General features: G+C 44.1%; 1 protein-coding gene across 2 annotated transcripts in view; it reads right to left on the bottom strand.

Annotated features, from left to right (window-relative positions):
• The window catches only part of RAB27B (RAB27B, member RAS oncogene family), a 351,838-nt gene that overhangs the window by 21,410 nt on the left and 303,667 nt on the right, over nucleotides 1-26,761 (bottom strand). For both annotated transcript variants that reach the window (XM_040337285.1, XM_040337276.1), the window contains one exon: nucleotides 7,727-7,898. In XM_040337285.1, coding sequence (XP_040193219.1) covers nucleotides 7,727-7,879 — 153 coding nt within the window. In that variant the 5' untranslated portion in view covers nucleotides 7,880-7,898. The remainder of the gene's footprint in view (nucleotides 1-7,726; nucleotides 7,899-26,761) is intronic.

Here is a 26,761-nt window from a genome sequence, read left to right as displayed (position 1 = left end):
GAAGAACCGGGGTTCGCCGAGTCAAGAGCGGAAGAGGGGAGAAGATGGAAGAAGCCCCCCGGAGTCCGGAGAAGCCCCCCCCGGAGAGCGGAAGCAGAAACCCCCCCCGGAGAGCGGAGAAGACCCCCGGAGAGTGGAAGAAGAAGCCCCCCCTGGTAATTGAGCTAATAACGAAGACAGGGGGGGCGTCCGGAGCAGAATAATAAAATATTTTAAAAAGCCTTGTGTTGTGTGTTTATTAACTTTTACTTTTTGCCTACAGGTGAATGGATAGGGGTACGATGTACCCCATATCCATTCACTTAGGGTGGGGGGCCGGTATCTGGGGGCCCCCTTATTAAAGGGGACTCCCAGATTCCGATAAGCCTCCGCCCGCAGACCCCGACAACCAATGGCAAGGGTTGTCGGGAAGAGGTCCTGTCCTCATCAACATGGGGACAGGGTGCTCTGGGGTGGGGGGGCCCGCAGTGCGCCCCCCTGCCCCAGAGCACCCAACCCCCCCATGTTGAGGGCATGCGGCCTGGCACAGCTCAGGAGGGGGGGGGGCGCTCGCTCGTCCCCACTCCCTTCCTGGCTGGCCGGGTAGCGTGCTTTGGATACGGGTCTGGTATGGATTGTAGGGGGACCCCCTACGTCAATTTTTCGGCGGAGGGGGGGTCTCCTTACAACCCATAACAGACCTAAGGGCCTGGTATGCTCCTGGGGGGGGAACCCATGCCGTTTTTTTCATTGAAAATTGGCATGGAGTTCTCCCTCAGGAATGCATGCCGAGCGACGCTGTCATTTTTTTTTATAATTATTTGTTTTCCCGGCGCGTCTTTTTTTCACCCGTCGCAACTTTAGTGTCCCGTCGCAATCCACAAAGCCGCCCGGCGTCAATTACGTTCGCGCGATGCACGTCGGGAAAATGACGTCACACGCATGCGCAGTACGGCCGGCGCGGGAGCGCGCCTCATTTAAATTGTAAACGCCCCCCGGAGAGGAGGAACGCCTTACGACGGCGGCACTTAACTTACACGGCTTGAAATTTTTACGTAAGTGCTTTGAGGATCAGGCACTTAGGTAAAAACTTTAAGTCAGTGTAACTTAACTGCTGAAAGTTAAGTTACGCCGCCTGGCTGAGGATTTGGCCCTATGAGACTTGTAGTGCATGCAGAGTGTTGGGAAAGTACCGATCCCACTGTACTTCCTCCGGTATATGAACAAACTGATTTGCAGGAGAAAGAAGTACGCCTGTATGAAAGTGAGGTCCTCCTGAGGAACAGGAATATTTGCCTGCTGGAAACTAGACAGGGGCAATTCGTTATGTTCACAATAATTTTTTTAACTACTTTCAACAAATTGGTTATTTCGGAAATATACAAATTAATGAAAAGCCGTTTAACAATTTTTTCCGAATATTCGTAAATTCTAATATTTGAAAATTCGCAAATTCGAAAACTCATAAATTTGAAAAATTCGAAAACCCTAAAATTTGAAAATCTGAAATAATAACTAATAATAACTTAACTATTACTAACTTTTAAATTACAGGTATTGGAATTTCCTTTCAAATTTGGCTGTTAACCACTTCCATACCAGGCACTTACGCGCCTTCCCGCCCAAGCCAATTTTCAGCTTTCAGCACTGTCGCACTTTGAATGGCAATTGCGCGGTCATGCTACACTGTACCCAAACAAAATTGGCGTCCTTTTTTCCCCACAAATAGAGCTTTCTTTTGGTGGTATTTGATCACCTCTGCAGGTTTTTTTTTGCGCAACAACTAAAAAAAGACTGAAAATTTTGAAAAAAAATTACGTTTTTATTTTTTTCTGTATTTTTTTTTTGTAAATAAGTAATTTTTCTCTTTCAATTACGGGCACTGATATGGCGGCACTCATGGGCACCGATGAGATGGCACTGATGGACATCGATGAGGTAGTACTGACGGGCACAGATGAGGTGGCACTGATTGGCGGCGCTGGTATGCGGCACTGATGGGCACACATAGGCGGCACTGATGGGCACACATAGGCGGCACTAATGGGCACTCATGGGCGACACTGGGCACTCATAGGCGGCACAACTGATGGATACTTATGGGTGGCACAGATGGGCACTGATAGGTGGGCACTGGGCATGGATGGGCACTGTGGGGTCGCGAGTGAGGAAGAGCCATCAACGGCTCTTCCTGTTTACATTGTGATCAGCCGTGGTTGGACACGGCTGATCACGTGGTAAAGAGCCTTCGTGAGAGACTCTTTACCTTGATCGGTGTTGCGGGGTGTCAGACTGACACCCTGCAACAATGATCGCCGCGATGCGCGCCCCCGGGGGCGCGCAGCGGCTCAGAATCCTGAGGACGTCATATGACGTCCAGTCAGGATTCTACAACCACTTTGCCGACGTCAATATGTCATTGGCGGGCGGCAAGTGGTTAATGAATGTAACAAATACTAATCTATCCAAAGTTCCAAATGCCGTATCTAAACAAATGGAACATAACAAATTAATAATAATAAATAACAATAATAATAAAAACTTTTTATTATTATTATTATAATTATAATTAATTTGTTCCGTTCCATTTGTTTAGATACGGCATTTGTTATTTCAGATAATTCGTAACTTCAGATAAATTTGTATTCGTTACATTCACTAACAGACACATTTTTTAGGAAATTCCAATACCTATAATTTAATAGTTAGTTATTATTATTAGTAATTCTTTACAATGTGATGGAAAATACAATTCTTGCTTTTCACCACACTATACATACTCAGAATACAACAATGATTCTCCTATAGAGCTACACGTAAGTGAAGGTTGTATGTGTATGAGCAGGGCAATGACAAGGGGTGGGCAGAAGGGCCGGCTGCACTGGGCGCAATGGTTTATGGCAGGGATGTGGGCACCCTGACCCTAACCTTAAGGGAAGGGAGCAGTCTGGCATCTTTGCCCTGGGTCGCTGGCCTTGTCTTGGCACCGTGTATGAGTTATTGGCGAGTTCCTGTATGCGTTGTGAAGTGCCAACCATAGCACTAGTGTTGCTGTTGGAATGTGGGCATTTGTATTGGTTGTTTTTATATGGAGAACATTATGGGGTAGATTTACTAAAACTGGTGCTCTCAGAATCTGGTGCAGGTGTGTATGGTAGCCAATCAGCTTCTAATTTCAGCTTGTTTAACCCTTTCATGACTAAGCAAATTTCTGACATTTGGTGTTTACAAACTAAAATCCGTATTTTTTGCAAGAAACTCCCAAACATGATATATATATATTTTTAGCAGAGAATCTAGAAAATAAAATGGCAATTGTTGCAATATTTTATGTCACGCAGTATTTGTGCAGCGGTGTTTGAAACTCAACTTTTTGGGAAAAAAGACACTTTCATTTTATTTTTTGACTTCCAATTTATTTGTATAATGTGAAAGATGATGTTACGCCGAGTAAATAGATACCAAAGAAGTCACGCTTTATAATTGCACGCACTCGTGGAATGGCGACAAACGACACTACCTAAAAATCTTTTACGGCTATCAGGTTAGAGTTAGAGAGGAGGTCTAGGGGTAGAATTATTGCTCTCGCTCTGACGATCGCAGCGATACCTGACATGTGTGATTTGAACACCGTTTACATTTGCGGACGCGACTTTCGTGACGTTGCTTCCGTTTTTCTATTCAGGAGACTGACATTTACGGCTTCCTGCCAGTCTCTCTCTTAGGCTGCATTCACACCTGAACGCGGCGTATTTTACTGCGATTTGCCGCGAAAAATTGCGGCGTTTTGTCCCGCGATTTGCCGCGACAAAACGCGGTAAAATACGCCGCGGTAACATACACAGGAGGGGTGATCAACATTGTCGGCTATGCCGAACGCCGAAAGCCGCCTGAAAAAAAGGTCCGGGACTTGTTTTGAGCTTTAGGCGTTTCGGCGTTGAGATGTGAACCATCTCCATAGCCGACAATGTAAAATCACCCCTCCAGCGTATTGCAGGCTGCAATAGCGTGGCGCTACAGGCGACAATACGCCTAGGTGTGAATGCAGCCTTAGAGGTGGCGCATCGTGGATCAGGTCAGTAGGCCCGGTAAGAGCGGCGGAGGCGGCGGGAGGGGGGGGGGATGTCCCCTCCTGTTCCTCTGGGATAACAACCGAGAGGCTTTTAGCTGCACCGGTTGTTATCACCGGAAAGCTGATCTCCCGCTCTAAAAAAATATACCGGGATGATGCCTGCAGCTGCGGCATCATCCCGGTATAACCCCCGAAAGCTGAGGACGCATATATGCGTACACTCAACGGCAAGGGGTTAATAAAGCTTTGGCAATAAAACCTGGATGATGATTGTTTTTTATGCAGAGTTGCAATAGATTTTGCATGCTTCAGTTTTAGTGAATGACCCCCTATGTGTCTCATTTTTGTGTTTAGATGTTACCTCGCCTGTGAATGTCCAGCGGCTGAAGGAGGGGAGTGTTTATGTGGAGTGGAGGAAATACTGCCGTGGATGGAATAACATATGCCAGTTTGATCTGGACTATATTGGGGTCCATAGCGAGAGGTGAGCAGATTAAAAGGTAGTAAAGTCCACTTTGTAGATGGCTTACCTGGAGGTAAAATGAATATCTCCTAAATGGGCACCATCTATGCTAGGGGTCTTCAAACTACGGCCCTCCAGTTGTTCAAGAACTACAATTCCCATCATGCCTATGTCTGTGAATGTCTGTGTGTTACAATGCCTCATGGGATGTGTAGTTCTACAACAGCTGGAGGGCCGTAGTATGAGGATCCCTGATCTAGGATATATTCACACTGGGTGCAGCCGGTTATGTCACCGGCACATGTGCTCTAAAGGTCTGTCATACCGCGCAGGACCGCACCGTGCCAGAACTGCAGGAGTGACGTCATTGCGGAATCCGGCTGTGCCCCTAGGGAAGATGGAAACCCCGTCAGCGGTGACAGCATGCCTTTGGAAAGCTTTGTTCTAAGGCAAATATTTTACAATGTGCTAGTATGCAGATTTACGAAAAAACATTCCACTGTAAGACAATGACATAATGTGCAATGCATACTAGCACATTATGTAACTGTCTTACAGTGGAATGTTTTTTTTTTAAATTTTTTACTGCAGCGTTTTACAACTGCTTAAATTGCACCGAGTAGCCGCATACACAATGGGGATGGAGGATAATACATTAATATGCATGTAAGGCTGTCATTGGGAGTGCTTTTTTGGCAACTGCATGAATATATATCCTTTTATACAGAGAACCAGTGGAATTTTTTTTTGGGGGGGGGGGCGCAAACAAACAAAAAAAAAAACAAAAAAAACAATTGCAGCCTCACTGTGCCCATCAAATGCAGCCACTGTGCCCATCAAATGTCGCTACTGTGCCATGCGTTCAAATGCAGCCACTGTGCAATGCAACTCAGCCACTGTGCCATCATTTATCGCCACTGTGCCCATTAATTGTCACCACTGTGCCATGCCATCAAACGCAGCCACTGTGCCATCAATTGTCACCACTGTGCCCATCAACTGTCACCACTGTGCCCATCAATTGTCACCACTGTGCCATCAAACGCAGCCACTGTGCAATGCCATCAATTGTTACCCAATTGATGTGGGCACAGTGGTAACAATTGATGTGGGTACAGTTACCCACATCAATTGTTACCACTGTGCCCACATCAATTGTTACCACTGTACCCACATCAATTGTTGCTACTGTGCCTACATCAATTGTCGCCACTGTGCCCTTTAATTGTCACCACTGTGCCCTTTAATTGTCGCCACTGTGCCCTTTAATTTTTGCCACTCTGCCCTTTAATTGTCGCCACTCTGCCCTTTAATTGTCGCCACTCTGCCCTTTAATTGTCGCCACTCTGCCCTGTAAAATGCTGCCCTTGCCCCCCCCCCTGGCACTTACCTTCCTGGGGTCAGCCATCCTCCTTCCACGGTCCCTCAATGTCTTCTCCCGCCCTCTAAGACGCTTCAGCCAATCAGGTTACCGGTAACCAGAACCAGTGAACCTGATTGGCTGAGACGCTTGTCAGTCTTATCCAAGGGACGCACCCCCATGCGTCCCCTGAATAACTATTTAGAAGCTGATTACAGCCTGAGGGCTGTAATCGGAAAGCCTATCAGAGCAGCACTTCCAAAGCCAACCAGCTGCCGTTATTCAGATGGCCGGCGCTCACCAGGGGGCCGGCCATCTGAATAGTGGGCGGCAGCAACAATACACAGATTCATGCAATGCATGAATCTGTGTATTGTATTCAGTGGTGGTGCGGGAGCGAGAGGGGGCGGCGCACTATTATTTTATGTTTGCAGGAGGAGGAGAATCCAGAAGCATTCTGGAGGAGACATCCCCTTGGTGTGGATGATTTAAGCTTTTATGACCTTGATATGATATTGGGGTCAACATTTGGAGGTGAGCAGATATATTGCAGTGGGTGGCTGGAGACACAGCACAACATTTTGGAAAGTTTATAGAACTCTTCACATATGTAACACAATGGTGATGGACTTTTATTACCGTATATACCTGTGTATAAGCCGACTTTTTCAGTACATTTTTTTATGCTGAAAAAGCCCCCCTTGGCTTATACTCCAGTGAGGGTCTCCCGCTGTGTAATGCTGTCTTAACAGTTCTGTGGCCGTCCACTGTAACAAAGCCCCGCCTCCTCCTCGTCCGTGATAGACGGAACACTGAACAATGCTGGGAAACTGAATCAGTGTTCCGTCTATCACAGACGGGGAGGAGGCGGGGCTTTTTTACAGTGGGCGGCCACCAAACAGTTAAGACTGCAGTTGCATGAAACAGCGGGAGACACCCGCTGTTTGTAATCAAAGGTACATGAGGCTGCAGATGGGCACATTGAGACTGCAGATGGGCACTGATGATACAGGTGGGCACAGTGAGGCTGCAAATGGGCACAGTGAGGCTGCAAATGGGCACAGTGAGGCTGCAAATGGGCACAGCGAGGCTGCAAATGGGCATTGTTAACCCTCTTTTCCACAGAGCTAGTTTACTTTTTTTTTAATAAATATTCAAAAACATTTAACCTAGTCCCCTTTCACACTGGGGCAGGAGGCGCTTTTTAGCGTCACTTTACCGCTTAATTTTGCGGTGCTGTGATACCCCCCACTACCGGCCGAGAAAGGGTTAAAACCGCCCGCAATGTGCCTCTGCAGAGGCGCATTGCCGGCGGTATAGCTGCGCTGTCCCATTGATTTCAATGGGTTGGAGTGGTAAAGGAGCGGTATACACACCGCTCCTTCACTGCTCCAAAGATTCGGCTAGCAGGACTTTTTTTCACGCCCTGCTAGCGCACCGCTCCAGAGTGAAAGTCCTCAGGGCTTTCACACTGGAGAAACGGCAGTCGCTGTTTCAGGTCGGTTTGCAGGTGCTATTTTTAACGCAATAGCGCCTGTAAACCGCCCTGGTGTGAAAGGGGTCTTACTGATGCCTCAATTAATGTAATTTTATTGGTATCCATCTTTATTTTTGAAAGTTTCTAGTAGCTGCTGCTTATACTCGAGTCAATACGTTTTCCCAGTTTTTGGTGGTAAAATTAGGTGCCTCAGGTTATGTTCGGGTCGGCTTATACTCGGTTAATTTTTTTTGTACTTTTTCAATATTTTTCATTTCTTTTGTTTGCACTACATCATTGTTGTGTTCTGAGTTGGGCTTTAAAATTCCCATAATCTTCCCACTAGAATTCCAAGAAAATAAAAAGGTAACTCACCACTCTCTTTTCCCTGAAGTCAATCCCGACCGTCGTGATGAATTTAGGATTGAACTTGTTATCTGTGTATCTGTAGAGAAATGTCGTCTTTCCAACACCAGAATCTCCAAGTGCCAGGAGCTTGATCAGATAATCATAGTCACCATCCGTCATAGTGTCTACTGCTGTGAACCTGGGATAGGACAAGAAAGAGGGACTTGTTAAAAAGAGGAACTGCAGTCTGCTCACATAATTTGTAACAAAAACATCTTTGCCATTCTGAAGCTTCCCTCCAACCACTTTACATATTCCTTTATATACAGTATGCTGTGATTCTGTACTTGCCAAATATGCTGCAGAAATCTCCCTCCACTGAGTCTGGCTGCATCCATTTTAACTGTGGGCAGCTGAAGCTGCTGCTTGATCACTTCCTGGATTTACACAGACACACAGAGGCACACCTACAGCTCTGCAGTTCTCATTGGCCCTCTTATGGCTCACCCTCTCCCTTCCTGGCAAACTCTCACAAGTCTGAGAGGAGAGAGAGCTGTGCATAATGTAAAAAGCCTAGGCTAATGACCAGACAAGAAACAGGAAGTGGGCTGTATAAGGTATTAACTGGCAGAAAACAACAACAAGGACAGAAGATTTAATAGATGAAAGATAAAAAAAATTACTGAAGTTCCAGCTTAATGTTTCCTGCTATACACAGCCAACAGCAACTACGCCCCCCCCCCCCCCAAGGCTTTTCTTCAATGACAACAATAGAGGAGATCAGTGGGTAGGTTGGAACTAATAATTAGAACATTAAAAGCGGCAATACATTCGGCAATACATTTTTGATCCATGTATGGACAGGCTGGTTGAATGAAAAAAAAATATTACTGTATGGCCAGCTTTAGAGAGCAATTTGGGAGACTATTAAAGTGGTTGTAAACCAACCCTCTCCTATACCCAGTGAAGTGAATATCCTCAGATGGTCCACAGAGATGAAACAAATCTCCTTATATAACTTTTACATGTATATCTGCACTCTTAGCCTTTCTACGCTCTTTGGAAAGAGCAGCTTGTGTTAGAAATCTTGTTTCCTCATTCAGCAGTGGGAGGGGAGTCTGGGCATACACTGTGAGAGCTGATTGGAGGAAAGGCACACACCCTCACTCCACATAGGCAGAGGAACAAAAGGTACATGCAGAGCTGTGCTGTGAATAGACAAGCTCTCTACTTATCTCCCTCCCTGACACAAATTTCTAGCTGCTGTTATCTCCTGTGTCAGAGAACTTGTCAGAAGTGACTCTGCTAATAACAGAGGAACGGAGCAGCAGAAAGTAAAGGCACTTTGAAGAGAGAAAAGTAAACACTACAGATACATGTGCCCAGGTCACATTTCATTAATGGGGTTTACAGCCACTTTAAGCCCCCCCCTCATATCAAGTAAACTGTGCTACCAGTACCATTAAAACCTACATTCAGACCATTTTGTTTTCTATTTTAGATCGCATTGGAAAGAGTTACAGCATAACTTTATCCAAGAATAACGAGATGAAAATAAACAAAGGTTAAGCACCTCTGGACCGCCCAACGGACATATACTGCGGCAGGGCGGTCCAGCTGAGTGAACCGACGTACCTGTACTTTGGTCCATCCTGAGGTTTATACATGTCTGTGATAGCCGGTTCACACTGGGGCGACTCATCAGGCGGCTCAGCCACCTCACGAGTCGCGTCCCATTCTATGCAATAGAACCGTTCTAATAGGAGCGACGCAAGTCGCTCCAACTTAGAAAAAGCTTCTTGTACGACTTCGGGGGCGGCTCGGGGCGACCTGCATTCTATACAGTGGTCATTTTGCAGGTCGCCTCTGAAGTCGTCTTTAGGATGCCTTGCGGAGTCGCCCCCGCCTAAGTGTGAACCGGCTCTGAGAGACTCGCTTGTGTAACAGTTGACGCACCCAACCAGGACATAAGGGGCCAGATTCAGATAGGTTAGCGGATCTTTAGATCCGCGTAACCTATCTGATTTACAATCCGCCGCCACAAGTTTAGGAGGCTAGTGCTGTATTCACAAAGCACTTACCTCAAAACTTGCGGCGGCGTATCGTAACTCCCCCCGCGGAATTCAAATTCCGTGGCTAGGGGGAGTGTACTATTTAAATCAGGCGGGTCCCCGCGCCGATTTAACTGCGCATGCGCCGCCTAAATTTCCCAGCGTGCATTGCTCCAAATGACGTCGCTAGGTCGTCATTGGTTTCGGCGTGAGCGTAATTTGGGTCCGGCCGGATTCTGAATCGACTTACGCAAACAACGTAAACATTCAAAACTCGGCGCGGGAACGACGGCCATACTTAACATAGGATACGCCTCACATAGCAGGGGTAACTATACGCCGGAAAAAGCCGAACGCAAGCGACGTAAAAAAAAAACAACGGGCGGGCGTTCGTTTCTGAATCGGCGTAAATGCTCATTAGCATATTCGATGCGTAAAAGACACGGAAGCGCCACCTAGCGGCCGGCCTGGAATTGCAGCCTAAGATCCGACGGTGTTAGTCACTTACACCTGTCGGATCTTAGGCATATCTATGCGTAACTGATGAATCAGTCGCATAGATACGACCGGCCGGCCTTGGAGATACAACGGCGTATCTCCTATCTGAATCTGGGCCAAGATGCCAAGAGCTGACTCAGCCCACTCAGACCACCTACCTGTAAATAAAATATAGCTTATCGGTGGACTGATCCTTTGCATTCCATGCCAAAGCTGTGTTACTGTTTCAAACCAACAAAATTCATTGTTTGACCATGGCTGTCCAAACCTTTACACACAACCAATTAAATAGCTGATGTTCCTCCCTAATACCCTATTCGAGAGATCGGAAATTAACTAGCGAGTGGATTCTGCAGGATACAGTTAATCTTTCCTCCAATTTCAGACATCCCGCTTTGATAAATCTCCACATATGTGCTGGTCGCTCATTACAGCACAAGATGAAAAGATCTGCCTGGCTGCCGCAATTCCGTACACAGACAACAATAGTGGTAGGGTACTCTGGGGGATTGTAAGGCCACAATTACAAGGTCTTAAAAGATATAACCTTGACGGTTTTATTACATTGCAACAGTGTAAGTGACATATAGTAAAAGGCTGGATCCGATATTATGTTCACAACTTCACTAACGTGGCAGCAAATAAACAAATCCAAGACTTTGTTATATACAATCCATTCTAACCACAAACTAATAGATTCCTACTAAATCAATAACAATGTTTTAAATCCCTTACAGGCTCGATAAAAAGGCAAGTGATTATAAGACCTTTATAACACTCTTAATATCTTTATCTCTCTCTCTTGAATATCATCAAAAAGTAAATTTATTTCAGTAATTAACTACTTCAATACCAGACACTTACACCCTCTTCCTGCCCAAGCCAATTTTCAGCTTTCAGCGCTATCCTGCTACACTGTACCCAAACAGAATTTTTATTATTTTATTCCCACAAATAGAGATTTCTTTTGGTGGAATTTGATCACATCTGCAGTTTTTATTTTTTTGCTAAACAAATAAAAAAAGCTTTTGTTTCTGTTATAAAATCTTGTAAATAAGTACGTTTTCTCCTTCACTGATGAGCACTGATAAGGCGGCACTGACGGCCACTGATAAGGCGGCACAGATGAGGTGGCACTGATAGGCGGCACTGATATGCAGCACTGATGGGAATTGATAGACCGCACTGATGGGCACTCATGGGTGGCACTGGTGGGCACTGATAGGCGACACTGATGGGCACTGAAAGGTTGCATTGATGGGTTCTTATGGGTGCCACTGATAGGCGGCACTGCTGGGCACTGATAGGCAGCACTGATACGTGGCATTGATGGGCACTAATATGCAGCACTGATAGGCATCACTGATGGCACTAGCAGGCATTGGGGATGGGCAGCTGCCTGGGCATTTCTCTGGTGGTCTAGGGTGGCATACCTGGTGGTCTAGTGTGGTGGCCATCCCTGGTGGTCCTGGGCAGGCATCCGAGGGGGGCTGCACTGATAAACAATCAACACAGACCCCCCCCCCTGTCAGGAGAGCAGTCGATCGGCTGTCCTCGATTTGCGTCTGTCAGATTGGACACAGGTGATTACATGGTAAAGAGGCTCCATCAGAGGTTCTTTACCGAGATCGGTGTAGCGGTATGTCAGACTGACACGCTGCACCACCGATCGCCACAATGCGCACCCCCACGGGCGCTCAGGATAACGCTCAGGATAACTGAACCACCGCCCGGCCGTCATTCTGCTATAGGCCGGGCGGGAAGTGTTTACATTCTGTCCCCTGCCAGTTCTAAGACCAAACAGCACTGATCGCTCAGTTCATCATCATTAGGCTGCAGAGAACCGATGACTGTCAGTCTCCGGCTCTCTGCTCTGCCCCTCCAGCACTCACTAGAGCACTGAAAAAACAAACACAATGACGGCGCGAAAGAGGGAAATTTGAACCACAATACCACAAAAAGTGGATAAATAAATAATTATAAAAAGGGAAGGGGAGGAAGGGAAACAAAAAAAAACAGTGACTGAATGATAATAAAGAGGATGGTAATGAAAGTCCCAATATTTAAAGTTTGTATATAAACAGTTCAGGATGACATATACACCGTGGCAGCACTTTGGAGAGTGAAGCAAGACTCTGTAATAGCAAAAAGAAAAAGAAAAAATGCGCTTACTAAGTGCAGTATGTCTGATAATATGGAATTTATTAATTAAAACAGCCAAATGGCTTCTCACTAAAAAGTAGTACAAAATGCGCTCGTAAAAAGGGAAGTGTAGTTACTGTGGATCGTCAGCCGATGATGATGGCTTCTCTGGTGAAGGTTTTGTTGATTGCTGTCCAGGGAAGAAGCGTGGCAGAGCACTGCGGGCACAGCGAAACCCGGAAGTGACTGCTCGGCGGCGTGCGTTCCAGCCTGGAGCGCACACGGCTCTCGGCGACAAGAAGTGACGTCAGGCAGGGGCTCGTGGTGATGACGCGTTTCAATGCTTCCGCATTTTCATCAGATCTAATGGGAGGAGGAGACTGGCATGATGTGTGGAGCGAAATGGGGCTCACCTGATTCATTACAATGCCTTAGGCATTTTCGCTCCACACAGCATATATAAGCATGCGAGTCTCCTCCTCCCATTAGATCTGATGAAAATGCGGAAGCATTGAAACGTGTCATCACCACGAGCCCCTGCCTGACGTCACTTCTTGTCGCGGAGAGCCGTGTGCGCTCCAGGCTGGAACTCACGCTGCCGAGCAGTCACTTCCGGGTTTCGCTGTGCCCGCAGTGCTCTGCCACGCTTCTTCCCTGGACAGTAATCAACAAAACCTTCACCAGAGAAGCCATCATCATCGGCTGACGATCCACAGTGACTACACTTCCCTTTTTATGAGCGCATTTTGTACTACTTTTTAGTGAGTAGCCATTTGGCTGTTTTAATTAATAAATTCCATATTATCAGACATACTGGGCCATATTCTGAGTAAGGATACGATGGAGTATCTCAGGAAACTCCGTCGTATCTCTCTTTTTTGGCCCGTGTATCTATGCGACTGATTCTTAGAATCATTTTCGCATAGATACACTTAAGATCCGCCATGTGTAAGTCACTTACACTGTCGGATCTTAAATGTAATTACTCCGCCCGCCGCTAGATGGCGTTTACGTTCAGGTCTCATTTGTTTATGCAAATGAGCCTGATACGCCGATTCCTGAACGAATTTGCGTCGCGTAACCGTCGCTAACGTCGTTTGCGTAAGCGTAAACTTACCCCTGCTATATGAGGGGTAAGTTTACGCAAGTCCCACGTAGGCCATGTTAAGTATGGCGTCGGGTCCGCGTCGTGTTTTTCCGTCGGCTACGTCGTTTCCCTAAGTCGTTCTTGAATACGACTTTACGTCAATGGAGGACACACGTCGTCGTCATTGACGTTTTACGCCGAGAACTGGAGCATGCGCACTGGGCTATTTTAAGCCCGGCGCATGCGCAGTTTGTTAGAATCGGGGGCGCGCTTAATTTAAATAGAAGCTGCCCCCTTGGAGATACGCGTGGCTACGCCGGGCCATTTACGCTCCGCCGCCCCAAACTACGGAGCAAGTGTTTGGGGAATACAGCACTTGCTCCTGTAGGTTGGGGCGGCGGAGTGTAAATGGCTTATGCGCCGCCCACGGGAAATCTAGGAGAATATGGCCCACTTCACTTAGTAAGCGCATTTTTTCTTTTTGTTTTCACTAGAGCACTGGGCTATGGAGGTGGCGGAAGCGGCTGGCGCAGGCTCTCAGCAACTCACTGAGAGACTGAGCTAACTGTCGGTCCAGGCATCTGGGTGGATCCTGACCATATGGTTGGGATCTTTTCAGAGCCTGGACTGTTTCTGAGATGTAAGCCAACAGCAGACTTCAGGCTGGAGATGGGTTTGCTTAACCACAATGGAGAAACTGAGGTCACTAACCTAGCTATACTGTCTGGCAGAGGTGTCTGAATCACAAGACAGGTTAAACATAAATCACAAATACTTTAGTAGCCAAGACAGTTCCCATATGTGTGTTTAAATTGCATATTAATCTGTAGGCCTGGACTGCAGCTTTAAATTACTTGTCATACAACATTCACACAGATGTAACCATGTCCATTGCAGTTCTTGTTGTAATAGGAAAATTAAAGTGAGTGAAAAACAGGATTTTGTATTAATATGTAGCCATGACAACCCAGACTCTTGCCTGAGCAAAACATTATTTTCCTACTACGGTTTTGTTAAAACATAACTAAGAAATAGCCTTGAAATGAATGGACATCATCTATATTGACGTATTTGGGCAGAGTCTACAAAAAAATGCATGGAAATGTGCACAATGCCACCACAGTTTTACTTCTGAATGTAAAAAAAGTAGGAAAAAAAACGAATTTAGTGAATGAAATGTAATTTACATGCACCTTACAACGTAGTTTATATATTGTCTGGGGGCTCGTCCGGGATGAGCAGTAAAAAATGTTCTTTCAGAAATATAATACAGAATATGTGTTGATGTCTAGGACCACTCTTCTCCTTTAGGTCATTGACCCTAAATAAAGAGGTAATGGTACTTTGCAGCATACAATTTCCCTCTTGACGCCTACTACTGATAAGACGTTGATTACAATTATTTAAAAGAATAATTTAACAAATGGCTATTGTCAATTAACCACTTCATTACTGGGCACTTAAACCCCCTTCGTGCCCAGACCAATTTTCAGCTTTCAGCGCTGGCGCATTTTGAATGACAATTGCGCGGTCATACAACACTGTACCCAAATTATATTTTTATCATTTTTTTCCCACAAATAGAGCTTTCTTTTGGTGGTATTTGATCACCTCTGCGATTTTTTTTTTTTGCACTATAAACATAAAAAAACTGAACATTTTGAAAAAAAAACACAATATTTTTAACTTTTTGTTATAATAATATCCCAATTTTTTTTAAAAAAAATTTCCCTTGGTTTAGGCCGATACGTATTCTTCTACATATTTTTGTTTACAAAAATCGCAATAAGCGTATATTGATTGGTTTGCGCAAAAGTTATAGCGCCTACAAAATAGGGGATAGATTTATGATTTTTTTTTTTTACTAGTAATGGCGGCGATTTGCGATTTTTTTGTCAGGCCTGCGATATTGCGACGGACATGTCGGACACTTTTGACACAATTTTGGGACCATTCACATTTATACAGCGATCAGTGCTATAAAAATGCACTAATTACTTTATAAATGTGACTGGCAGTGAAGGGGTTAACACTAGGGGGTGAGGAAGGGGTTAAATGTATTCCCTCATTGTGTTCTTACTGTGTGGGGGAGGGGGACTGACTTTGGGAGGTGACCGATGCTGTGTCCCTATGTAAAGGGACACAGATCGGTCTCCTCTCTCCCTGACAGCACGTGGAGCTCTGTGTTTACACACAGAGCTCCACGTCCTGCTGTGTCACCGACGATCGCGGGTGTCTGGCGGACATCGCGGCCGCCAGGCACTCGCATCGGCTCCCGAGCGATGCGCCGTGCACATTGTTTCCCCCGCTGCGAGCCTCCAGCGGCGCGCACGGGGAATCACAACAACAGGACGTCTAAAGACGTCCACTCGGCACTTGAGTGCCGCGCTGTGGACGTCTTTCGTCTATAGCGCGGCCCTCTAGTGGTTAAAATCATACTCTGTATTTAGATGAAGGATGCTACTATTTTTTTCAGAGCTTAACGCTAAAATGTCTGGATTGCTGACCTTAATAAGTTGATTGTATATGAAATGTTTCTATCCAGGAATGACTAATTTAGGTTTCTACAGTGTTATTATCTAAAACAGGGATCTCCAAACTTTCCAAGTAAGGGGCCAGTTTACTGTCCTTCAGGCTTTATGGGGGCCATTGCTGAGCCTGTCATCTACTAGGACCCCCAGGTCTTTTTCCATTCTAGATTCCCCCAGAGGTTCTCCCCCCAGTGTATAAGATGCATTCGTATTTTTGCCACCCAAATGCATTATTTTAAATTGTTCTACATTGAATCTCATTTGCCATGTAGTTGCCCACCCCCTACATATTTTGTTCATAGTTGTACATTTTACTAGATATAGTCAAGTGATTTTTTTTCTTAATACACTGGTGGTGCACCCAATGTGACTTAGGCCTCGTACACACGACGGGACCTGTCCGATGAAAACGGTCCGCGGACCGTTTTCATCCGACATGTCCTCTGGGACATGGCTCTGATGGCTGTACACACCTTTCAGACCAAATTTCCCGCGGACCGGTATATGTGGTGACGTGGCCGCGCCGTGGCTGCAACGATGACGCGGAGACGTGCGTGACCCAGGAAGGTCAATGCTTCCACGCATGCATCGAATCACTTTGACGCATCCGAGGGCTTTCGGCCGAGCGGACATGTCCGGTGAGTCATACAGACGACCGAACATGTCCGACGGACAGGCTTTCAGCGGACATTTTCTTAGCATGCTAAGAAATGTTTGTCCGCTGGAAACCTGTCCGCTCGGCCGGGAATCCGGTCCGGTCGGCCGTACAGACGACCGAACATGTCCGCGGAAACTGGTCCGCGGACCAGTTTCAGCAAACATGTTCGGTCGTGTGTACGAGGCCAAAGGCACAACATACCTTTGTGTTGCTGTAATGTAGAAATGAAACATAAGCTCCTTATACAAATGTGTACACAGTAGGTAGCATTCAGGGCCCTTTGAATAAACAGGCAACTCTATCTGTTGTGTAAATCAGTCACTATTTTTGGTCACTATTGTTTGGTGCTTTATGGCACATTTTCAATGGATGGGTGTGCGTAGGAAGACAAAGTGCAAAAATGTGAGCACCTAACAACGTGTGGAATGTACATTGACAAGTATCTGAGAAAGCTGGCTGAGCCAGTTCTACTAATCCATGGACTGGCAGAACCTGACGGGCAATTCAGCCATTGGTCAAAGACAACAGGAGCCGAGCACTCCCGTGTGAGTGGCCAGAGTAACGAGGTGTAAAGCTTCATTTGATTACATTTGCCTTATTCCGATATTGTAACATTGTTATGTTCTACAGTATGTAAATGCACACGAACAATGCGGCTGTATTTTAAAGAGCAGCAAGCCAGCGATCTGCCAGTGCAATGTAACCCTATCACTGACCTGATGCAATGTTCATTTAATTGGAACTAATCTACAGGAAAAAAGGTAAATGCACAAAAAATATATAGATATGGCAGCTTTTTAAATCGGTAACTAATCCCAAACAAAAAATGTAATATACAGTGCATCCGGAAAGTATTCACAGCGCTTCACCTTTTCCACATTATATTATGTTACAGCCTTATTCCAAAATGGATTAACCACTTAAGGACCACCGCACGCCGCGGGAGAAGAGAGCGGAGAAGTCGGAAGAAGGGAGAAGACCGGGCCACTGCTAGTAAAAGAGCTGGAAGAAGATAGTGGAGGAGCCCGGCAGAAGGCAGAAAGAACCATAGAGTGGAGAAGTCGGAAGAAGACCCCCGGAGCTGCCTAATAAATTACTTTAAAAACCTGTCTAGTGTTTTTTTTTTCTTGACACTTTTTCCCCCCAGGTGAATGGGTAGGGGTACGATGTACCCCATACTCATTCACATAGGGTGGGGGGCCGGGATCTGGGGGCCCCCTTATTAAAGGGGGCTCCCGGATTCCGATAAGCCCCCCGCTCGCAGACCCCGAAAGCAATGGCCAGGGTTGTCTGGAAGAGACCCTTGTCCTCATCAACATGGGGATAAGGTGCTTTGGGGTGGGGGGGCCTCAGGGTGCCTACCCCCCCTATGCTGGTACGGTTCAGGGGGGGAGCTCGCAGCGTTGTCATCCAAGGAATGCATGTTCTGGCTTTATGCAAATTTACAGCCCACCCACAGTGATTGACAGAAGTTCCCTCATAGGGTGTATTACTGGCACTACAGATGGCAGGTACTTTAACCACTTGCCGACCGCCGCACACCCATTTACGTCAACAGAATGGCACGGGCAGGCAGATTGGTGTACAGGTACATCCCTTTAAATCTGCCTAGTGACACTGTCACTGATGAGCGTTCCCTGTGATCGGGAACAGTCATCAGTGACGTGTCACGTGTAGCCACGCCCCCAAACAGTAAGAATCACTTCCTAGGGAACACTTATCCCCTGCGGCGCCACCTAGTGGTTAACCCCTTCACTGCCAGTGTAATTTTTACAGTATCAGTGCATTTTTATAGCACTGATCGCTGTAAAAATGACAATGGTCCCAAAAGTGTTCGATGTGTCTGTCATAATGTTGCAGTCCTGATAAAAATCACTGATCGCCACCATAACTAGTAAAAAAAAAAATATTAATAAAAAACAGGCCCCTATTTTGTAGACGCTAGGGGCCAGATCCACATACATTTCGATCGGCGCAGCGTATCAGAGATACACTACGCCGCCGTACCTTACCTGGCGTATATTCCAATCGTCAGCGAGGATTACGGCGGCGTAGTTTATTTCTGGCGGCGGATTTCAAATTGGGCAGGTTGGGGGCGGGTTTCATTTAAATGAATCGCGTCCCCGCGCCGAATGAACTGCGCATGCGTCGCCCCGAAATTTCCCGCCGTGCATTGCGCTAAATGACATCGCTTTTTTAACTTAGACGTGAGTTACATCCATCCCTGTTCACGGACGACTTACGGAAAAAAAAAATTCAAATTTCGACGCGGGAACGACGGCCATACTTAACATGGCAAGTCTATCTATACGCCGCAAAATACCAGCTTTAACTATACGCCGGAAAAAGCCGACTACAGACGACGTTAGAAAATGCGATGGCCGCGCGTACGTTCGTGGATCGTCGTAAATCGCTAATTTGCATACCCGACGCGGAAAACAACGCGAACTCCACCCAGCGGGCGCCGAAGTATTGCATCTAAGATCCGAAGGCGTACGAAGCCGTACGCCTGTCGGATCTTACCCAGATGCCGTTGTATCTTGGTTTGAGGATTCAAACTAAAGATACGACGCGGGAAATATGAAACTTCGTCTGTGGATCTGGCCCTATAACTTTTGCGCAAAACAATCAATAAACGCTTATTGCGATTTGTTTTACCAAAAATATGTAGAAGAATACGTATCGGCCTAAACTGAGATTTTTTTTTTATAAACATATATTTTTTGAGGATATTTATTATAGCAAAAAGTAAAAAATATTGAATTATTTTTAAAATTGTCGCTCTATTTTTGTTTATAGCGCAAAAAATTCAAATCGCAGAGGTGATCAAATACCACCAAAATAAATCTCTATTTGTGGGAAAAAAAGGACGTAAATTTTGTTTGGAAGTCATGTCGCATGGCCGCTCAATTGTCAGTTAAAGCGACGCAGTGCCGAATCGCAAAAAGTGGCCTGGTCTTTGACCAGCAAAATGGTCCAGGGCTGAAGCGGTTAATCAATGCCTCAGCCGCGCATGTACAGAGCAGAAATGGAGCAGATTTGCTTAGAATTTCATTCAATTAAGGGAATGTAAAACATTATTTTTAACAAAATGTAATACCCTTGACCTGCAAAGGCGGCTTTAGTTATCCTTTTAGAATAAATATTCTTGTATAAGGACACGGTTCCCCTACTGCTGGCTATGCAATGAAAACTTCTTATTTCAGAGACTTTGATATAGGAACCCTTTGACACCTTTGCTTCCCCTCTGGTACATTAATGTGCAAGTTTCAATCATTTGTTAACAGGCTGCCTTTTTATATGACTATAGTGTCGTGACTTCCAAGGTAGCTTCAGGCTTCTTGGCTCTGCTTTCCTCATCCACACCCTTTATATACACAGCAGCCCAATGGTAATATTGGAATATAATGTGTATTCTATGACTCATGAGTACATGTGAAGGCATCAGCAGAGGGCATTGATGGCACACTTCATATTCCCTGATACTGTAGGTCTATAAAAAGGTTTATGTCCTAACCGTAAAAAAATTGAAAAAGAAAAAAAAAAGTAAAAGTAAAAACTTTTCAAGCAGTTGTAATAGGAGCCATTTTCTATTGGGGTTTAATGGATCCCTGAGGTTCCTCGAGCTGCGGATGACTGGCCTCCCATTAGATGGTGCCACCATAACTCTGGGGCCAGCGGCATGACACCAATCTATTTTTATTACAGGTACCTATATAGCGATGTCACTTTACATATACACTTGCATACACCTAGTTAGGAACATTCAACCCTTTGATTGCCCTGTCATTGTGCATTTTTTTTTTACTGATAAGTGTCACAGGCGGCTTCAGATAGCATCAGAGTCCGTTAGTGTCCCTTCCAGCTGCCATCAGATAGCGTTAGATTGCCCGCTACACTATTGCCATCCACAGTTAACCCCTTGATTGCCAGCAACACTATAACAGTCACGTTATAACCTCCATTACTAGTATAGTGTCTGAATGATATGATCGGTATCTTGATCATGATCAGAACTACTGTATACTAGTGTCCCCAATAGTATAGTGTCCCCAATAGTATAGTGTACCCAATAATATAATGTCCCCAATAATATAGTGTCCCATATAGTGTCCCCAATAGTATAGTGTCCCCAATAGTATAGTGTACCCAATAATATAATGTCCCCAATAATATAGTGTCCCATATAGTGTCCCCAATTGTATAGTGTCCCCAATAGTATAGTGTACCCAATAATATAATGTCCCCAATAGTATAGTGTCCCCAATAATATAGTGTCCCCAATAATATAGTGTTCCCAATAGTATAATGTCCCCAATAATATAGTGTCCCCAATAGTATAGTGTCCCGTATAGTGTCCCCAATTGTATAGTGTCCCCAATAATATAGTTTCCCCAATTGTATAGTGTCCCCAATAATATAGTGTCCCCAATTGTATAGTGTCCCCAATTGTATAGTGTCCCCAATAATATATTGTCCCCAATAATATATTGTCCCCAATAGTATAGTGTCCCCAATAGTATAGTGTCCCCAATAATATAGTGTCCCGTATAGTGTCCCCAATAATATATTGTCCCCAATAATATATTGTCCCTAATAGTATAGTGTCCCCAATAGTATAGTGTCCCCAATAATATAGTGTCCCGTATAGTGTCCCCAATAGTATAGTGTCCCCAATAATATAGTGTCCCCAATTGTATAGTGTACCCAATAATATAGTGTACCCAATAGTATAATGTCCCCAATAGTATAGTGTCCCCCAATAATATAGTGTCCCCAATTGTATAATGTCCCCAATTGTATAGTGTCCCCAATTGTATAGTGTCCCCAATAATATAGTGTCCCCAATAGTATAGTGTCCCCAATAGTATAGTGTCCCCAATAATATAGTTTCCCCAATTGTATAGTGTCCCCAATAATATAGTGTCCCCAATTGCATAGTGTCCCCAATTGTATAGTGTCCCCAATAATATATTGTCCCCAATAGTATAGTGTCCCCAATAATATAGTGTCCCGTATAGTGTCCCCAATAATATATTGTCCCCAATAATATATTGTCCCTAATAGTACAGGGAGTGCAGAATTATTAGGCAAATTAGTATTTTGACCACATCATCCTCTTTATGCATGTTGTCTTACTCCAAGCTGTATAGGCTCGAAAGCCTACTACCAATTAAGCATATTAGGTGATGTGCATCTCTGTAATGAGAAGGGGTGTGGTCTAATGACATCAACACCCTATATCAGGTGTGCATAATTATTAGTCAACTTCCTTTCCTTTGGCAAAATGGGTCAGAAGAAGGACTTGACAGGCTCAGAAAAGTCAAAAATAGTGAGATATCTTGCAGAGGGATGCAGCACTCTTAAAATTGCAAAGCTTCTGAAGCGTGATCATCGAACAATCAAGCGTTTCATTCAAAATAGTCAACAGGGTCGCAAGAAGCGTGTGGAAAAACCAAGGCGCAAAATAACTGCCCATGAACTGAGAAAAGTCAAGCGTGCAGCTGCCAAGATGCCACTTGCCACCAGTTTGGCCATATTTCAGAGCTGCAACATCACTGGAGTGCCCAAAAGCACAAGGTGTGCAATACTCAGAGACATGGCCAAGGTAAGAAAGGCTGAAGGACGACGACCACTGAACAAGACACACAAGCTGAAACGTCAAGACTGGGCCAAGAAATATCTCAAGACTGATTTTTCAAAGGTTTTATGGACTGCTGAAATGCGAGTGAGTCTTGATGGGCCAGATGGATGGGCCGTGGCGGGATTGGTAAAGGGCAGAGAGCTCCAGTCCGACTCAGACGCCAGCAAGGTGGAGGTGGAGTACTGGTTTGGGCTGGTATCATCAAAGATGAGCTTGTGGGGCCTTTTCGGATTGAGGATGGAGTCAAGCTCAACTCCCAGTCCTACTGCCAGTTTCTGGAAGACACGTTCTTCAAGCAGTGGTACAGGAAGAAGTCTGCATCCTTCAAGAAAAACATGATTTTCATGCAGGACAATGCTCCATCACACGCATCCAAGTACTCCACAGCGTGGCTGGCAAGAAAGGGTATAAAAGAAGAAAAACTAATGACATGGCCTCCTTGTTCACCTGATCTGAACCCCATTGAGAACCTGTGGTCCATCATCAAATGTGAGATTTACAAGGAGGGAAAACAGTACACCTCTCTGAACAGTGTCTGTGAGGCTGTGGTTGCTGCTGCACGCAATGTTGATGGTGAACAGATCAAAACACTGACAGAATCCATGGATGTCAGGCTTTTGAGTGTCCTTGCAAAGAAAGGTGGCTATATTGGTCACTGATTTGTTTTTGTTTTGTTTTTGAATGTCAGAAATGTATATTTGTGAATGTTGAGATGTTATATTGGTTTCACTGGTAAAAATAAATAATTGAAATGGGTATATATTTTTTTTTTGTTAAGTTGCCTAATAATTATGCACAGTAATAGTCACCTGCACACACAGATATCCCCCTAAAATAGCTAACACTAAAAACAAACTAAAAACTACTTCCAAAAATATTCAGCTTTGATATTAATGAGTTTTTTGGGTTCATTGAGAACATGGTTGTTGTTCAATAATAAAATTAATCCTCAAAAATACAACTTGCCTAATAATTCTGCACTCCCTGTATAGTGTCCCCAATAGTATAGTGTCCCCAATAATATAGTGTCCCGTATAGTGTCCCCAATAGTATAGTGTCCCCAATAATATAGTGTCCCCAATTGTATAGTGTACCCAATAATATAGTGTACCCAATAGTATAATGTCCCCAATAGTATAGTGTCCCCCAATAATATAGTGTCCCCAATTGTATAATGTCCCCAATTGTATAGGGTCCCCAATTGTATAGTGTCCCCAATAATATATTGTCCCCAATAGTAAAGTGTCCCCAATAGTATAGCGTCCCCAATAGTATAGCGTCCCCAATAGTATAGTGCCCCCAATTGTATAGCGTCCCCAATAGTATAGTGCCCCCAAAAACACAGTTTGGTTTTTACATGTAGTAAAATGTTGGTAAAAACCAAACTGTGTTTTTGGGGACGCTATACTATTGGGGACACTATACTACTGGGGAGACTATGTTATTGGGGACACTATACTATTGGGGACATTATATAATTAGGGACACTATAGCAGAATAAAATGTAGCAGAATACATTTTGGCCTAAATTGATGACCACATTTGATTTTATTGGATATGTTTCTAACAGATAGTAGAGAATATATATATATATTGGTATTTTTTCATTTATATAATAAAAAATAAAAAACCCAGTGGTGATCAAATACCACCAAAAGAAAGCTCTATTTGTGTGGAAAAAAAATATATAAATAAAATTTGGGTACAGTGTCGCATTACCGAGCAATTACCAGTAAACCACTTGCCGCCAAATCACTGACATGTACGTCATTTTGAGCAAGTGGTTGTACCAGCATGATGCCTGCAGTAGAGGCATCACCCTGGTACCGTTTTTTACAGCAGGCGATCGGCATTCATGTGATAACAACAGATTGGGCTAATTAGCTGCTCAGCCGCTATCACAAGTAGCGGAATGGGAATTTCTCCCCCTTCCACCACATTTCGCCGCTCTACCCGGCCGGCCAAAGACGCAAACAAAGCCGGTTTACTTGGAAGCCAATGGCGCAGATTAAAAAAATATCCAAAAACAAACACAGGTTTCAGCGTTTTGAATACTTTGAAGTGCAAAGGAGAGGTTCTTTCAGACCCCAGATCACCCCACAAAGAGTACCTGTTGCTGCCTATTAATGTCACAAGGGATGTTTACATTTCTTATGACAGCAATAAAAGTGATCGGAATTTTTATTTATTTAAAGGAACAGTGTAAAGCAAAAATAAATAAAAAGAAAACAAAGAAATTGCATACAAAAGTGGCGGCCAAAATTGTAAACAGGTAACCGTTAAAAGTTTTTAAAATGTCGCCTATGGAGATTTTATGGTACCGTAGTTTATCGCCATTCCACAAGTGTGCACAATTTTAAAGTGTAACATGTTAGGTATTTATTTACTTGGCATAGCATCATCTTTTACAATATACAAAAAAATTGTGCTAACTTTACAGTTTTTTTTGTATTCAGTGAAGTGCATTTTTAATCGAAAAAAAGTACATTTGAAAGACCGCTGCGCTAATACCGTGTGACATAAAATATTGCAACAAATGTCATGTTATTCTCCAGAGTCTCTACTAAAAAATTATATATATATATATATACACATATATACACACACACACACACACATACTGTTTTGGGTGTTCTAAATAATTTTCTAGCAAAAAGTAATTATTTTAACTTGTAAACAACAAGTGTCAGAAAAAGGCTTGTTCTTGAAGTGGTTAAAGTAGCTCAGTGCTGAATAGCAAAAAAATCCCTGGTCATGAAGGGGTAAAAGCCTCTGGAGGTGAAATGGTTAAGGCTTAACATATTTGATATCTTTTTACTCGACTCAACCTCATCTTTTATATTTTACCCAAAAAATGGGTAATATATTGTGTTTCTGAGCACTAAAATATATATATTTTTAAATGTATGCATTTGATAAAAGTGTGTGTTAATATCATAAAATATAATATTTGGGGGCAATACTGAGTCCTAAAATGTGAATTCTAAGGCCCCATTCACACCTGAGCATAGCGTTTTTTCCGGCGTTTTGTCGCACGTTTTGTCGCGCATATTTGCACGTATTCGCAGGTTTGCATACAGCGTTGTTCGACGTTTTTGAACTTCGTCGTTTTTTATTTTAGCCAATAGGAAAAATGATCATCTCTTTCATCATTTTTTGCTATGTTTGTAGATTTTTTTTATCTTCTGCCTGGGTGAAATGTTCTATTGATTAAAGTGACAAAACGCCCGTAGAAACGCTTGTTGTCGCGATAGACGCTTGAATCAAGCGTTTCCATTCGTTTTTATGGGAATACAAACGTTCAAAAACGCCCAAATCAGCCCAATTCGAGCGACAAAAAAGGGTCCAGAACTTGTTTGAGCTTCAGGCGTTCGGCTTAAGGCGTTTTGGAGTGGAGATGTGAACCATCTTCATTGAGAATGTATTTTTTCCCCTCTAGCGTTTTATAGCTTCAGGCTACAAAACGCTCAGGTGTGAATGGGCCCTTAGGCTGCATTCACACCTGAGCGTCGGTCGTTCGGCATTTTTTTCGGCGTTTTTTTCCGGCGTTTTGTCGCGCGTATTCATGCGTATTTGCGGGTTTGCATACAGCGTCGTCTGACGTTTTTGTACTTCGTCGTTTTTTATTTTAGCCAATAGGAAAAATTATCATCTTTTCATCACTTGTTGCTATGTTGGTAGATTTTTTTAATCTTCTGCATGGGCGACAAGTTCTATTGATTAAAGCGACGAAACGCCCGTAGCAAACGCCCGTTGTCGCACAAGTCGCTTGAATCAAGCGTTTCCATTACTTTCTATGGGAAATGGAAACGCTCAAATACGCCCAAACCGCCCGATACGCGCGACAAAAAAGGGTCCGGAACTTTTTTTGGCTACAGGCGATGGGCGTCAGGCGCATCAGCGTTCAGATGTGAACCATCCCCATAGACTTTCATGTATTTTGGTCCCTCTGGCGTTTGTGAGCGTCGCGTTACAGACGACAAAACGCCTAGGTGTGAATGGGCTCTTAGATGTGCAGAAGAAAAAAAAACAGCTCTGGAAAAAAGTGGTTAAAGACTGCAAATAAACACAGATCTATACAAAGTTACCAAATAAGTTACCAAATAGACAAAAAACAAAACAAACAAAAAAATAGAAAACATGTAAAAAACAAAACAAAAAAAAAACAGGCAGATTCGATGGACTGTTTGTTCTTTTTCCTTCCGTCACTTTTCTAAGTTTCTATGAACAATCTGTCTGTGTTTTAGCTACAAAACCAATTGTAGGCTCTTAACTAGATTGTAAGCTCTAATGATCAGAGGGATCCCTCCTGTGTTGATTTTTATTATAACTGTACTGTCTGCCCCCATGTTGTAAAGCGCAGGGTAAACTGTTGGCGCTATATAAATCCTGTATAATAATAATGATAAAGAAAAAGATAAATAAAATTATAATTTTGACAAAAACAGTAG

Source organism: Rana temporaria, chromosome 1, assembly GCF_905171775.1.
Source record: "Rana temporaria chromosome 1, aRanTem1.1, whole genome shotgun sequence".
Taxonomy (NCBI): Eukaryota; Metazoa; Chordata; class Amphibia; order Anura; family Ranidae; genus Rana; species Rana temporaria.
The sequence above is the reverse complement of the archived record's forward strand: the minus strand, read 5'-3'. Positions and strand labels throughout refer to the sequence as shown.